The sequence below is a fragment of the Fundulus heteroclitus genome, chromosome 3 (assembly GCF_011125445.2).
Source record: "Fundulus heteroclitus isolate FHET01 chromosome 3, MU-UCD_Fhet_4.1, whole genome shotgun sequence".
Classification (NCBI taxonomy): Eukaryota; Metazoa; Chordata; class Actinopteri; order Cyprinodontiformes; family Fundulidae; genus Fundulus; species Fundulus heteroclitus.
In genome coordinates, this window is record NC_046363.1 from 30,154,092 (window position 1) to 30,170,261 (window position 16,170).

Consider the following 16,170-nt stretch of genomic DNA (forward strand, 5'->3'; position numbering starts at 1 on the left):
TTCTGTCATGTTTCAACCACAAACTTCAATTTAGTTCAGTAGGATTTTACAAGACTAAGATGGACAAACGCAAAGCAGTCAGTAACTGAGAAGTGGAAAGTTGTTTAAAATTACAAATCCAGGCTGGTCAATGAAAGCCCTGATAAGTGAAGTAACCAAGAGGATCAAGGAGCCTTAGAGATGAGGCGTGAAAATCTGTCAGCAGGACTATTATTAATCATGCAATCTGGAAACTGCGCTTTTATGGAAGAGTTACAAGGAAAAACTGGGGTTTTTTTTCATGCCATGCAGGGCAAACACATGGAAGAAGCTGTCAGATAAGAGCAACATTTACCTTATGGCCTTATGCAACACCACTGCATGTTACCCTGAACGCAGCATCTCCTCAGTGAAGCTCGGCGGTGGCAGCATCATGCTGTGGCAGCTTGATGCTGCTAAATGCTCGGCAACCCGCCCTTACAATCAATGCTTTAGAGCGGTGGTGTCCAAATTTTAAAGCACTTAGGGGGCCAAAGAGAATTAAATAGAAACCTAAAAGCAAAATTATGCTCAATAATAAGTTGAACATTTAATTTCAATGAACAAAATAGATTTTTGTAGGCTATATTTGTTAACGGGGGAGGAGTGGAAGCCCCCAAATCTGCTTTTTAAAAGTTGACAGATGTAGGTGGTTATGTTCACTACAAAAATGAAAATGAATGCAGAAACCTGGGTAAAAAATAGGAGATATTTTTTTATTTTTTGTTGCACTAAACATGTTTTTACGTTCAGGATTGGTCTGTAAAAAATAAAGAAGGGGTCATCTGCATCAGCAGCCTGTGCGCAGATAGCCTGTCCAGCCAGACTTAGTTTCACTTTCGCTTTGCTGTACGGCGAGCTGAACTGGAACTGCTCCCATTGGGCCCTCTTTCCTGACACCGACCAATCAGAGGCGGGGGCGGGCTTTATGTGCAACGAATCCCTCAGCCTAAACAAACAGGTCTGGCACAGACTTCTTCTTTTCTTTGGCCAAAGCCAGACCAAAGCCCGCTAATCTTTCAAAGGCTGTTCTTGGTTCTTTCCCTTTTACATAAATATACACCGAGTTAGAAATAACACGGTGTATCCTTAAGATTTTGTGTGACAAAAACGACAAGAACCATTCGTCGTTATCTCCGCTCCACCGCGGCGACACAATTATATTGTGAAATGTTGACAGCAGAAGTCTGATTGTGTCTTTTTTACATCACGTCTGCAGTTTCTCTCATTGGTTTACTTTGGGCCTGTTAACCCACACCAGAAAAAGCAAAAAAAAAAAAAAGGTTATTTTGATAAGACGCCAGGGCAAAGACTTCAGTCTGTAGACCTTAGAGACTTGCAGCTCTAAACTCAGTGAAACGTGGCAATGATTGACTAACTTTTCCCGGAAAGCAAGGATCATTCTCCATTCAGCTCACATTTATGGGCTAATTTGGCCTGCAAAAAAATAACTTCTCAATAGGATGCATTAAAGTTTGTGAATATGTGACTAAATCTGAAAAAAAGGGTCCAAGAGGTGTGAATACTTTGAAGAGATACGGTACATCTAGACCAGAAAGGAAGTGATGTTAATGGTAAAATAATAATAATTATCAGGTCTTACTTTTAAGTTACTTTTTATCCTGCAAAGTTACTTTATATCCTGCAAAGTTACTTTATTTATCCTGCAGAGTTACTTTATTATCCTGTAAAGTTACTTTATTATCCTGCAAAGTTCTTTATTATCCTGCAAAGTTACTTTATTATCCTGTAAAGTTATTTTATTATCCTGCAAAGGTACTTTATTATCCTGCAAAGTTACTTTATTATCCTGTAAAGTTACTTTATTATCCTGTAAAGTTATTTTATTATCCTGCAAAGTTACTTTATTTTCCTGCAAAGTTACTTAATTTATCCTGTAAAGTTACTTTATTATCCTGCAAAGTTACTTTATTTATCCTGTAAAGTTACTTTATTATCCTGCAAAGTTACTTAATTTATCCTGTAAAGTAACTTTATTATCCTGCAAAGTTACTTTATTTTCCTGCAAAGTTACTTTATTTATCCTGCAAAGTTACTTTATTTTCCTGCAAAGTTACTTTATTTATCCTGCAAAGTTACTTCATTTATCCTGCAAAGTTACTTTATTTATCATGTAAAGTTACTTTATTCTGAAATCCACTGCAATTTACTGAAATTCTCAAGCTGTATGCAAACTTTATTGTCATTTTGTACACACTCTGTGCGTACAAAATGTCAATAAAGTTTGTCTAAGTCTAAGTCTTCTGTCTTCTTGCCTGACGTTCTGACCCGTTTCTACCCGACCGTGCAGGTGGAGCCCATCTCCGACATAGAGTCGGAGGAAGAGGTGGAGGTGACGGACATCAGCGACGAAGACCCAGACGAAAGAGATAACGAGTTTGAGCTGTTCTCCCTTCGACACTCCAGAGTTCCTAACCATCATCATCATCACCTCTCCAACGGCGCGGCGGCCGCCCAGCATCAGCCGCAGGACGAGGACCTGGACGAGGACGTCTTCAAAGCCCCCGCTCCCCCTCCTCCTGGCCTGATGCCGTTTTTCACCTCTCACCACGCTCACGCCGCCGCACACCGCGCGCTCACCGCCCTGAAGAGCGAGCCGGTCGACCCGGCCGAGGCCACGCCGTCCCAGCCGCCTGCGGCCGGAGCCTCGCAGGGCAAGTGCATCCCTCTGAAGCTGCGGTTCAAGAGGCGCTGGAGCGAGGACCAGCGCATGGAGGCCTCGCAGGAAGAGTCGGACGACAAGAAGGTCCGACCCGAGGAGGCCAGGGGGAAGGAGAGGCAGAGCAACGGATGCGTGGAGATGGAGGAGGACGGGGCGGGCAGCGGGGAAGGAGACGCAGAGAGCCCTCCGCCGTTAGCTTACGAGGGCTCGCTAACGGTACCCGCGGCGTCACACAGGAGGGTGAGCGCCGAGCTGCACCGCGCCACCGCACAGCTGTCCCTGGAGAATAAAGACTGCTGAGCCCAGGAGGAGCCCCGACACTACTGCCCCAGCAGGACAGGAGTTTGTAAATGGTTCCTCCGTAATCCCACTCCCACACTGACAAACCAGACGACCCACAGCAGAGCCTGAGGAGCCGCGCTCCTCAACCTGACGATCAGGCCCTCCATCATCAACCAGGCAGCACGGCTCCCATCTCCAGCAGACACACAACTCTGTCCTCAGGAGCAGCGACCCCTGAAACCCACCCAGGACGACCCCAGTGGGTCCGTCCCCCACAGGCCCACGGGACGTCTAAGTGCCTGCATCAAAGGGAAGATCATGTCTTTGTGGGACGAGAAGGAAGGCGAGTTTGAGACTGGTGAGTGGGGCTGCTGGGTGTTTGTCTGGCCCTCTCCACTCAGGGAAGCCTTTTGCTGTATCTTTATCGGACCCACACACACACACACACACACACACACACACACAACACACACACGCACACACACAAGCAGCTAACAGCGAACAGGACTTGAGGGACCGTGACAAACTCCCCAACCAAGCAGAGACTTTGACTTTCCCTCAACGTTTAACTTTAACACCGCCCTTCCTCTGCATTTCCTCCTCTTCTGTTTTTTTCTCTCTCTCTCTCTTGCGGACCACTGACTTTCTCTCCTCGCAAAAAATCACGTGAACCCCAGGGTGACGTGAGGAGGAGGAGGAAGGAAGGAAGGATGAAGAATCACCTGAAGTAGTCTCCTGCTGCGCCGTAGTTCAGCAGCTCGATCTCGTCTAACGACCGCAGGGGTTAAACTAAACCAGCAAAGACGCTCGCCCAGCACTGCCGTCACAACCCCCCCCCCCCCCCCACACACACACACACACACAGACACACACTGCCGCCGTTCGCCTTCTTTCCGACGCTTGTAAGATAGATCAAACTGAGCTCTAACACCACGCACGCAGAGTTTATCTTTATATGTATTTAAACAGAGACGATTACTGAGGAAAAAAAAAAACGCTGTTTTGACGACGTAACGGATTCAGGGGCTGCTTTTTGTTTCTTGGTACGTGGATCATTTCCAGATGGCGTAGTTTCTGGGGGCAGCGGAACGTGGTGGTGGGGTTTTCTTGTATATTTGTTTCATACATAAACAAAGCGCTCAGGCCAGTCCGCCAGCAGCAGCAGCAGCAGAAGGAAGGAGAAAACCAGCAGACCTGCTAATGATTCAGAGCGTTTTGTTGGCTCTGCTGTTCACTTGGTTTTTGCAGTAGCCTGCCCTTTCAGCGTGCAGCGCTCTGTTTTTTTTCCTGTCTGCAGTCTCGCTCGGCTCAGCGGGGTTCTCCCTGGTTGGAGCGGTCCTGGCTGCAGGCCACCCCTCTCTCTCTCTGTCTCTCTCTCTCTCTCTCTCTCTCTCTCTCTCTGTGCATGCTCTCAGTGTCAGCTCGTGGCTTATTAGCGAAGCAGCAATCCTGCACTGTCCACTTGGTGTTAACGCTTCAAAGTTCAGCACAGTTGAGAGAAGGGATCAGAGGTTACGGTGAGAGGAGACCCCATCCCGACCGGCTGCTCACTTTTTCACCCACAGACTACCAGGCCGGGGTTTTATTTTATTTTTTTCGACTGGCTTTGACGTCCTGCAGCCGCCTGGTTGGTCACCTGTGCGACACGACAGATCTTTAGCGCTGAACGTTTACGTTACTGTACCTTTGACACCCGGGTATTGCATCGTTGTAACAGGGAAAAAGAAAAGGCGCACAGATTTGAAACTGTTTACGTTTGTAAATAAATCTGAAAAGTGTGGTGTGCATTTGTCGGCGGCGCCAGGCATCCTGGGATATGTCTCTCCCAGCGTTGTACGCCTTTCTCATCTTCTCAGCCCAAAAAATAGAAATTTCCAGCTCTTGTCACAGGTTTTTTTAACTGGATTTAAGTCTGGGCTTTGACTAGGCCATTCTAACACATGAATGTTGTGAGCTAAAGCATTGCGTTGTAGCTCTGGCTGCGTGTTTTGGGTTATTCACCTACTGGAGGAGGAACATCTTTACAGCCTCCCTGATGAATAAAAGCATTCCCTCAGCATCATACTTCCACCTCCATGCTTCATTGATGGGGTTTTCGGGCTGATCTTTTAGAGGAAGTTATATTTCTGCCTTTCGGTTGCTGGGTCTCGTCTATCTGGGTAAAACTGCAGATACGACTTCTTTTAGCTCTCAGTTTTCATAAAGGCCAGATTTGCATGACTAGGAGCGCTGTAGAGCTCTGCAGCTCCTCCAGAGTTACCGTCGGCCTCCTGGCTGCTTCTCTGACTCAAAGCCTCTGATTTTAGATGGGGGCGGCCATGTCTGGTCAGGGTTGCTGCTGTGCCATGCTCTCCATTTCCAGCTGATGTGTCTAACAAAGCTCAGCCTTTTAAAGAGCAGCTGGTTTTATACTGAGGCTAAATTACACGCAGGAGGACTCCAGTTACCAATCAATGACCTCTAAAGAATAATTACAATGAAACAAGGCCGAAGATAAATGCACGCCACACCTTTCAGATTTCCTACCAGGAAAAAACTGCTTTTACGACGGTCTTTCACATAAACCCCATGAAAACGTACCAGAGTTTGTGATTTGTGGGACAACACACACGTTACAATGGATGGGTCTGCAGTCTGTCTGTGCGGCTGAGCTGATTGAATTTCCCTCGTTAAGACCCCCGGTGTTCTGGACTGAAGCTTGTCACAACACACACCCTTACACCCACCAGGTCGTACGTCTGTATTTGAGCTGACAGCTGCCTTACTGAACCACATCTCAGCGACGGACAGCCTCTGCCGCTCTGCGCTCTCACCGCTGAGCGTTCCCTCGCTCAGGGTGCAGAGAGTCATCCGCAGAGCGCATCCTGTTACAGGCCTCTACTGTCCAACAGCACAGATTTTACATTTCTCTATTTAAAAATAAACAAAACAAAAAAAGACTACAGATTTATTTGGTTTATTTTTATGACGTGACACATGAACATATGGTTATTGTTGTTTTTATGGTTCTCATCGAGTAGTTTACCTCTCCTCCGCCTGGCATTATTTCTATTCCGCGGCTCTGCTACCTGTTGCTTCTTATGTCGTGAGCATCACTGTAGAGGGTATTGATGAGTTGAACTTCATTCCCTGTATTGACTCCTTTCCAGCTTTTAGTTCCTTTTTTTTTTTTTTTTTTTGCTGTTTAATGTATTATAAGTGACATGTGCGAGATTAATTTCAGTGCTGACAGAGAAATGCCACCCGGGATGGAGCAGGAAGGGAAGCGGGCGAGGGGTTTTTATTTCAGGGCACAGAGGGAGTTTTTAATCCTCTTTTCTTGTCATTTTAATTTTATAATGTTACTTTTATCGCTCATTCTTGTATATTTTCCTTGTGTTTTTTTTTTTTTTTTTTTTTTGGGAGGAGGTGTATGATTTTAAAAGAAAAAAAAAGTTGTGTTTTACTGTGTAAAGATCTCCCTCTTTCATTCTGTTCTCTCTTTTCTCCCCTGAGCTGTTGCGTAACACCTCACACGGAGACAGGAGAGTTAATACTATGATGTAACATCGAATTTCTGCGCTTCTTTCATTGTTTTATTTTTTTTTTGTTGTTGTTTTTTTTTTTTTTTCAAACTTGTAATTAAGATGTAATCAGGGTTAATTAAAACCAGTTAAAACCCCAATATCAATGTCGCTGCGCTTCTTTAATGCATGCATATTCATTCAGGGGATTCGACCAGACTTTAAGGTTTTATTGTCTTTTTATTGGTAAACAAAGGGATTAACGTCAGACTTTTACGTCGTCAGCATCAAGCCGGCATGCGTACATGAAAGATTTGGGTATTTGAAATAAAATTACAAAAAACAATTTACTCGCAGAGGTTTAAAAAAAAACTAATGTGGATCTTTGTTCCTTATTGATTCTGAGAAGTTTGGTCACAGGTTTTCCCACTCAATCTGGAAAACTCAGAGGTTTTGTGTTTTTTAGTGTTTTCCAGGTTTGGATAAGTAAAGAAAACAAAAATAAGAAAAATATTTGTATTTCCAATCCCATTGGCTAAATACTGTGTCATAGTAAGTTTATCAGTGTGTTTCAGTAACAGGACAGTTCAAAGTGCTTTACATGTACAGAATATAAGGAAATAAAACATTACAGAGGAGGAAACCTGCAGTGGAATCAAGAGAAGTTGGACTACAAACGTAATCTAATGGTGTTTCAGGTAACTATAACAGTTTAAATTGAACATTAACATTCAAAAAAGGTTAATGTCCCTTTAGTGTCCTTTCTTTCCTTCCATCCTTGGATCAAACCCCTTCTTTTCCTCCCTTTGTTTTATTTTGTCTCCTTTCTTCCTACCAGCTCCTGTTTTTTGCAGATTCCCTCTCCATCACCTAACCACTGTACAACTATCCTGTCATAAATTCATTGTAAACTTTAGTATCTAATTTTATAATTAACATAAAGGGCTTTCACATTTTCTAAAAAAAAGAATAATTCAGGATTTCTCCTCTGTAGTGATGCACAAAGTTATTGAGGGAATACTCCATTGATTTCTGAACTTTTCCCTGACTTCTTATACGACGGCACCATTTTTCTTTCATTTATTTATTATTTTTTTTACGTTACCTGACAGGTAAGCTGTGTGGAGCCTTAGCGACGGTTCTCCTGGATTTATTCTGTTTATGTCAAGCCGAACTGGCTTTATGCTGTGAAGACGCACCATCTGTTGCCAGCTGAAGAAAGCTGTTTATGACCGTAAATGTACGGATGTCCCCGTCTTCTGGCTCCAGGCCCAGCGCAGGACTAATCATAGACGTCAGCGCTTTTTTCACTCATAATGTTATCGCTCGTTATTTAAAATAAAATGTCCAAAATTCTCCTCCAGTCTAAAATATCCAAGTTATTCAGTCGTTTGGATTTAAGTTTATATATCATGTACATTGTTTGGAGTTTAACTATGTTTCAAACACTATGAAAAAGACACAAGAAATCAACACAAAGAGAAGGAAGTTGGAAATAAAATGTTAAGAAATAGTAGCTTTAAAATTTTGATATAAAAAAAGTTAAAACTACATCAAAAACTCAATCACTTTCCATTTTACATATTAAGGATTCAGTTATTCAATATGTTCCCAAATCTGCTTTCATCTTTCCATAGAAGGTACTCCTAGCTCAATGCTTCTGTGTTTTAGCTGCCTCTTGATTACGTATGTTCTTATTTTCTCTTATTTATTTTCTGTTAAATTGGTGAAAAGTTTAAAACTTGAAAGAAAAGTCCCGTCACAACTGTTTAAATTAGCTAAAGGGTTTGAAGTTTTTATGTGAAGTTTATGTAAATTTGTTCATTTGTACTGTAAGGTTCAGTACTTAAAAAATCTCGCGACCACAAGTAGCAATAAACCCAGTTTATAACACTTAAAGTGGCTTTTTACTTTAGACTACAGTCATATTCAATAAATTAGAACTTTATCAAAAAGTCAGCTTGTTTCAGTAACCTAATTAACTAAGGTATAGATAATTACTCAGTCTGATGTTTCAAAGCCTTATTTCTGTTAAGGATTTATCATTTATTTTGCTTGCATATAATGAAAATATGACATTTACGACTGGAATCTTACTGATAAAATATTACTTAATGAAAAAAGGGGTTAAATCTTGCTTAAAGGTTGTTATTTTCAGAAAGTTGAATCTGACAAGTCAGCCTCGTTGGGCCCCATAGTCTAATTTATGGAATATGATATTTTCATTAACTTTTCTTGCTTACAAGACAACATCATCTGGTAAAACATTACAAAATACGGTACTTAATGAAATTACATGAAGTCCCCTCAATTCTTTTAAGAGGTATTTTGATTGTTGGTAACATTTCAATAGAAATTAGATAGATAGATCTTAAATTATTAAAGTTTCTGAATCTTGGAAAATATCCACCTGGAAAAATAATGAACTGAGGTTGGAAGAAAGAAATATTTGGCACAAAGTTTTGCGAAGCATTTCCTGAAAATTTCTCCTTAAAAGCCTCCTAGACGCCCTTTAAAACTGTTGCATTCGTGTCATATTCACCCAACCAAAACTGAGTTTAAAAGCAGCAAAAAAGTAAATAATTGTTCAAATTAGATTGACCCCAGCATTAGAAAAAGTAAAATGTTATTTTTTATCAATTTTACCATGTAAGCTGTACAAAAAGGTTACAAATATAATTCATATTGCATATTGCATTGAAATGACAACCACAGGTTCCGTTACACACCACAATGATGTGAAAAGGCTTTAGTTCTGTTTAAGATTTGTCAACATCAGACAAAAACAGGACAGGACGTGTCGTCTTCTCCTGCAGATTGCGCTGCCTGGGTTTGGCAGCCATGGGGGTCCAGAAATGCGCCAACACACAGAATCTATGCAGCCACCTGGTCAGCAAGCAGTGCGGGGAAAGTAGAGGTTCTCGTGATCGAAATGTACCGATATCGCTGGTCTGTGAGGCTGCTCAGAGCCTAGGGGGGTGCTGTAGATGATCCAGATGCTGCAGATGATCCAGATGCTGTAGATGATCCAGATGTGTCCTGAATCCTCTCTGCTGCACCGCTGAACGGGTTCTAGAAAATACTTTTCAAAAGACCCGCAAGACAGAAGAGGAGGAGATATTTCTGCTGTTATTTTTTTCCACTGGCAAAAAAAATGACTTATTGAGATGAATACAAAAAATGCATTAAAATCTACTTGCTGGACATTTCTGCTACTTTAGTCTATATAGGCCTACAAAAAAGGAATCCAATTAAACAGAAGCCAGCGGTATCTCCTGAATAAATGTAGTCTTTCCGCCATGTGAAGAGGAATAATTCAGGCATTCACTCAATTTGTGGTGAAAGGCAAGTTGTTCTTTCAGCCAAATGAATTTGCTGTTTAAAATTAAATTAAACAGCTTCCTATTGAGGGTTTAGTGAAGCCGGGGAAATGGGCAGAATATGAAGACCACATAAAGGGTTAAAGAAGCTTTAGAGATTATTTGCTTCATCATCTTTAAAGATTTTTACCATAAATCATCTAAGAAAAGGCTTCAGTTCCCTTAAGGTGCCCAAAGATATAACCATTTTTTTTTAACTTCCTCAAGAACTGAACAACTACAGTGTGTCTTTAAAAGTATCGTATATCTTTCTCTAAATAAACTCATTCATGCAATAAAAAAAACGCGTCTCTTGCGGGAATAAATCCCTCGGTGGTTTTAATAATCACAGAGCGGCGGTCAGCTTTTCCGGGCCTTCAGCTGCCCATCATGAATAGGTGGATGTGATCCGTGCGTATGTGTGCGTCTGAGAAGAAAAGCACTTTGTCCGTTCGTGCTGCTGCTGCTTTTTCACCCACACAATGCTCACGTAAGGTTTCACCCAGTTACCTTTTTAATGTGACGTCTGTAGCTGCTGCCTTGTCGCAGGCGCGCTCAGCCACATGCTGCATGTAGGAGGAGGAGATGCTGGGGGGGGGAGCGAAGAGTCACTGGCCTTTAATGACGCTCCCACATTAATGATGCGATGCTGGGATCTTAATGTGGGAAAAACGTGCGCAATGAAGCAAGAGGCAAACATTCAGTTTAAGCATGTGGCCTTAAAAATAGACTGTTTCCCTGTTTCTCCCCAGGTTCAGAAGATCATAGACATCATATGGCGGGTTCTGCCTGTGCTGTGGATGCGTCAGAGCGTCCGCCATGTTGAATGTGGCAAATCTGCAGTTAGACTCAGTCACTACCAAAAAAAAGGTAAAAAACAAAGCAACTGGACTTGTTTTCCGTAGTTGAAGACGTTTTGCTTCCTCTCCAGGAAGCTTTCTCAATTCAAAAAGTCTGGAGTAATGTGGAGTATCAAGCTTTATACAATTGGCAAACAAAGGCCTTGTAATGGCTTAGATAACATGCAAATACAACAGAAACAGGTCCACCCCTTAGTAATGGGCGGTCGTTAAAGACATTAAGCCAGCAGATTGGACCAAAACTGGTCCACTCCTCTGTAATGAGGAGTCATCAGGGTCGTTATTGGCTGAGCTTAAAGGAACGATGTTTTGATCACCCGAATGAGGGTGAGAGTTAAGGTGAGGGTTGGCTGGAATGGCGTACCGTGAGCGAGCTATTTTTAGAAACGTAACGTCACGATGACGTCACATCACGTGGTACGCAGTAGGGCAAGCTTGCATAGTCCGCCGCTGTGTCGCTGTAAAGGAGACGTGCGTTACCCTTGGTTTTACTCGGTAAACGACTGCTTTTTCCAAATCTAAAACCATGGTTTTTAAACATTGTTGCTATGGAACGTGCAACAGCGACTTGAGGTACGCTGATCGGCCGCATATGAAGGATGTTTTCTTCAAGACTGCCAAGGAGAAATGTGTGCGCTGGGTACACCGGTGCGGTCAGCCTGCACAACAGTTCAACCCCGAAAAAGTTACCAAACTCACCTACATATGTAGCAAGCATTTTGTCGGAGGAAAGGGCACAACCGAAGAACATCCTGACCCAATTCCAGCGACATCAAGTCAAGGTAAGAGTATTTTGGTGGCCGACATGTTAATAATGAAGCGCCTGCTACCATGATCGCATATAGGCTATCATGGTAGCAGGCGCTAACCTGATAGCCTGCTACCAGGATAGCTTACTCAAAAACATTTCAAATAAGACAAACATTAAACATATACCGATCCCTGGACGGTGATTACAAACAAAAAAACGGCCGATGACGGCATGAACGCCGCGCAGGAAAAAAAAACAAAGCTTACCGTTCATCAACTCGGCCCGTTTTCCAGTCTTTTTAAGCCCTCGACACTCAAGCCATCGTTTGAGCTGAACGTTGGTGTGTTCTTCGACAGTTCGACCAGTAATCCGTGCGCCTGGAACATTGTCTTGGGAAAGTTTAACGGCTGCAAAGTCGGTCATATCGCTGGTTCTGTTGTGCACGTAATGGCTGGTTGCTACGGGCGTTCTCTACCTGTATGCAGGGGCGGTTCTAGACAGGGGCCAACAGGGGCCCATGCCCCTGTAGAAATGGCCTTGGCCCCTGTTATGGCCCCTGTACTAAAAGCATGATGTTAAAAAACTTCTCATGATTATTTGCAATGGCAAAGAAACCATAACTGATTGGTCACTTTGACCAATATTATTTTTTACCTATACCGCTTTACTCTAAAAAGAATTTAAAACTTAAGATGTTTCACGTTTAGCTTTAGCCGTATTGAGTTGGGGGCAAGTTTTCAACTGCTATATCAGGGGTCTGAAACCTGCAGTTCCAGAGCCACAAGTGGCTCACTTAATATTATTACACAGTTAAATATTGCCATTTTATTGTTTTTAATTTTTTTTCTGTGCCCCTGTGAAAAAACACTGGCCCCACCTTGGCCCCCCTGGTAAATTTGGTCAGGAACCGCCCCTGCCTGTATGCCCTACCTAAGCGGCAAAAGGGGCGTTGCTCTTGAGACGGTGACGTCACGTGCGCGGTATGCCATTAATCCTATAGCTGTGTTGTATATTTTTGAGAGTTGAAACCTAAGGCCTCCTCCTCTGTTTAAGGTTGTTTTTTCTCTCTTAACATAGATGGCTTCCTTCACTCCCCTTTCAAACCATCTGTCCTCTTTGTCCAAAATGTGACCATTTTGGTCCTCAAACCATTTTGGTCCTCAAGTGCGGCTTCCTTTCACAGATGCTTGTAGAAGCGCTCTGCGTGCTTGGTTTAATCTTGATTTCATACACCTGTGGCCCCGATTTTGATTATTTGTATGAGTGAATACTTTTGGCAATATAGTGCTCTTAAACGCAGCCAAAAGTTTTGTAGCATTTAAAGTGGGCTAGAAAATTTTCTTCTGAGACTTTGCCATGTTTTTTTTTATTTATTATTGCCTCCCATTTGTGCAGCTATTAACCAATAACTTTGCATGAAAAGAAACTCCGTAAATGGAGGACTAAAGAAGAGGCGAGCATGAACACTGGGGCACATAAATGGCAATTAAAAGTCATGTCCTTCAGAAACTGGTAAAGAAGACGAAAAAAAAAACTTCTGAACAAGTATCAGAGCACCGCCCTTTAAAATGTCACATTTTTGTATATAATTATAGTTGTTATGGGGGTTTAGCAAATGAGAAATGTTCCTCGTTGGAGGCCATCTGAACAAAAAAAAAAAAATAAGCGAAAAGAACCAGAGTTAAAAAGAAATGCTGGTCTTTATAAAGCTTGAAGAACTTTTAATCAAGACGACTATACAAGATTACGAGAAGATGTGTCTCTTTGGAAGTAAGATATATAGAAACATAAGTTTGAAAGCCTCCATGGATCATCAGGGACATTATTTTATATAAAATATAGAATAAAATCTAAAATCATAGCTTACATAGAAGCCCTGCCTGGGCAAGCGGGTGTAGACGATGGACGGGTGTAGATCTGTGGAGCTTTAAGCCATTCAGCTTAAAACTTTCCTTTTTGATAAAGGTGATAACTAGAGGAGCTTAGCTTATCCTGAGATATCTCTGTAGTGAAGCTGCTTCTTTACTCCTTTCCTTTCTCCATTCATGCATAGTTTTCAGTTTAATCTATAGTTTTGTTTGCCGGGCAGACTGATGTCTCGCCTGGACAGAGTCATTAATGCAGCAGCGGTAAAAATGTAATTAAGTGTGTCTTCTCCCTTTATTTGTTGCATACACCCTAGAAATTAAACCAGAGTAGTTGCCTACTTTATGTTGACATTTTATTCCCAGTTAACACATTCAAAAGGTGTTTGTTGGGTTAAAAGCAAACGGTTATGCAGCCGAGGAGCGACCCGGGGAGCCATTAGCGTTCACTGATCTGGTTTTGTGTTAAAAATTTGGCCTATATGCACAGGTGGCTGATGCAGACACTGTGAGTTTAAAAAGGGAACATGTTCCGTAAAACACACCATATTTTTCTTATAATAACTTTAATTTGACAGTAAGCAGGACCACATCTACCCAGTGACATGTTTTTTCGGAAAGTTGACTTCGGTTATAACCCAAATCTGCTTCAACTAATGTGACTCAAAAGATTGACCTAAATCCTGTCCTTATTGCTGAGATATGATAAAACTTTTTTTATTTCTTTTTTTTTTTTTTTTTTTCATTGAGCACAAATTTGCAAACTGGACGCCTTTTGTGTTAAGTTTCAAATCTACAGTGATTTACACAAAAAACATTGCATGCTTAGTTTATTGCTGAGCTGACTAAAAATAACTTTTTTATTATTAGTTTTTATTTATTAGATTAGATTAGATTAGATTAGATTTAACTTTATTGTCATTACACAGGTACAGGTACAAGGCAACGAAATGCAGTTTAGGTCTATCCAGAAGTGCAATAGCAGCAAGTGCAGGATATACAATGGTTCCATAAGCACAGTTTATTATTATATACGCATTTTTTCACCTGACGACTTTTGAGCTGACAACTGGTCCAAGCATCAAAAAGTTTGGACACCCTTGTTGCAAATTTTCTCATGCAAACGTATATGCCGCTAAAATACAAGATAAGGTCAGAACTCCTTTATTATCCTGGGATGGGGACATGCGGGTGTTAGCTCTAAAGAAACACCAAGAGTGGAAGATAAAATAAGTACCAGAGTAAATATTAAATATTGCACAGTGGAAGAAAACTTTAGTCTATTTACATAACACATGCGATATGCATGATTACATAAGTTACCTCAGCATCTGATTTAGCAGTGTAAACAACTAATGGTCGGATCAGAACCAGTGCGACCATTGGCGTGATGTAAACAGTTATCATCCAGATTATAAGGCGAAGCATGGGGTTCAGGCTTTTATTTCAGACATTTAAAATGTGCAGATTCATGCTGTAAGGACATAAAAAGGTCAGATTTACAGGCTCAGCTGAAGCTCAGGAAAACCCTACCTCATTTCTTTATTATGTTTTGAGTTTTTTTTTTTTTTTAAAGGATTTAGAAATCAGACCTGCATTTTGGCAGCGTCCTATATCTTCTGTCAGGGTGAGACTTTCACCTTGCAGAGGGTCGCTGTGTCTTGTGTGTGTGTGTGTGTGAGGCCTCTCTGCTAACACACCAGCCTTCCAGGGGCCCAACATCAACACTCACACACACACACACACACACACACACACACACACAAAGACAGAGAGAAAAAGAGACACCGCAGGAGCCGCTGAGCTCTGTCACCTGGGCCACATCCCTCTCCCCTCCGCTTCCTCCAAAGCGCCTGCTTTCGCGGAAACGGGCGCAGAGGCTGGCTCTCTGCTCCACATTTAACCGCAGCCTCTGCATTGTGCACACAGTGCAACAGCGAGGAGCCCGTCCTGAATGCCCTTTTCATACAGACGCACAACACCACACAAACAAAGTGTTGCATCCTCTGAGAGAGTTTACACTGCGGCTCTGCACGGAGGCCCTTGCGAGTAAGTTCACCACATCCTCCACCGTACTGAGAAAAGGTGCACCACACCGCCGTGGGGCTCTTTCACAGCGACGCTGCTTTGAGCACAGAGTGTAAATGCACATTGATGTGGTTTGTTTGATACTCTGCTTCTTGTATTTCCGTTTCCTCCTTCCTTTCCCGCCAGACGTCTTCGGCTAATTGAGCTACACGGAGAAGTCGGCGTTTATTCCTGCCGTCGCCCTGTGCAACGACTCGCTGTAATTATGGCCTGAATCACTGCTGACTTTCACTTGCACGTTGCAATATTTTCACATAACTTTTGCTTTTTAAATTCTGCTGCACGGTTACCTGCCACTAATGTGTGAGCAGACTCAGGAACGGTGTCTGCCCACAAGCCGTCTCTCTAATGAACAGCTGTGACTATGACCAAAAAAACAAAGAGAATAAACTCCTGAGCCCAGTAACTCTGCCTAATTTACCATTTACCAGTTATTTATCCATTATTCTCTTATTCAGTGTTGTAACGAAGTAAAAATACTTCACTACTGTACTTAAGTATATTTTGGAGTACTTTATACTTTTCTCGAGTATACATTTTTTTGATAACTTTTACTTTTACTTCACTTTATTTCTGAACTTAATTGCATACTTTTACTTCAATACATTGTCAATGTTTGCTTTAGTTACTCGTTACAAAAAGAGTAACTAAACCATGTTTTTAGCATACACCCCCATGTCTAAATTTTGCCTGCACTTGGTTGTGTACAATTTTAAAGTGCATAGCACTTACTTGAAGAAGGAAAACTGAAAGCTTACAAA

The 16,170-nt window shown here is 42.1% G+C and overlaps 1 protein-coding gene across 2 annotated transcripts in view; it reads left to right on the top strand.

Moving 5' to 3' along the window:
• Window positions 1-6,647, top strand: part of erfl3 (Ets2 repressor factor like 3) — a 71,156-nt gene extending 64,509 nt beyond the window's left edge. For both annotated transcript variants that reach the window (XM_012870353.3, XM_012870354.3), the window contains exon 5: window positions 2,330-6,647. In XM_012870353.3, the coding sequence (XP_012725807.2) occupies window positions 2,330-3,001 (672 nt within the window). In that variant the 3' untranslated portion in view covers window positions 3,002-6,647. The remainder of the gene's footprint in view (window positions 1-2,329) is intronic.
• The last annotated feature ends 9,523 nt before the right edge of the window (window positions 6,648-16,170 follow it).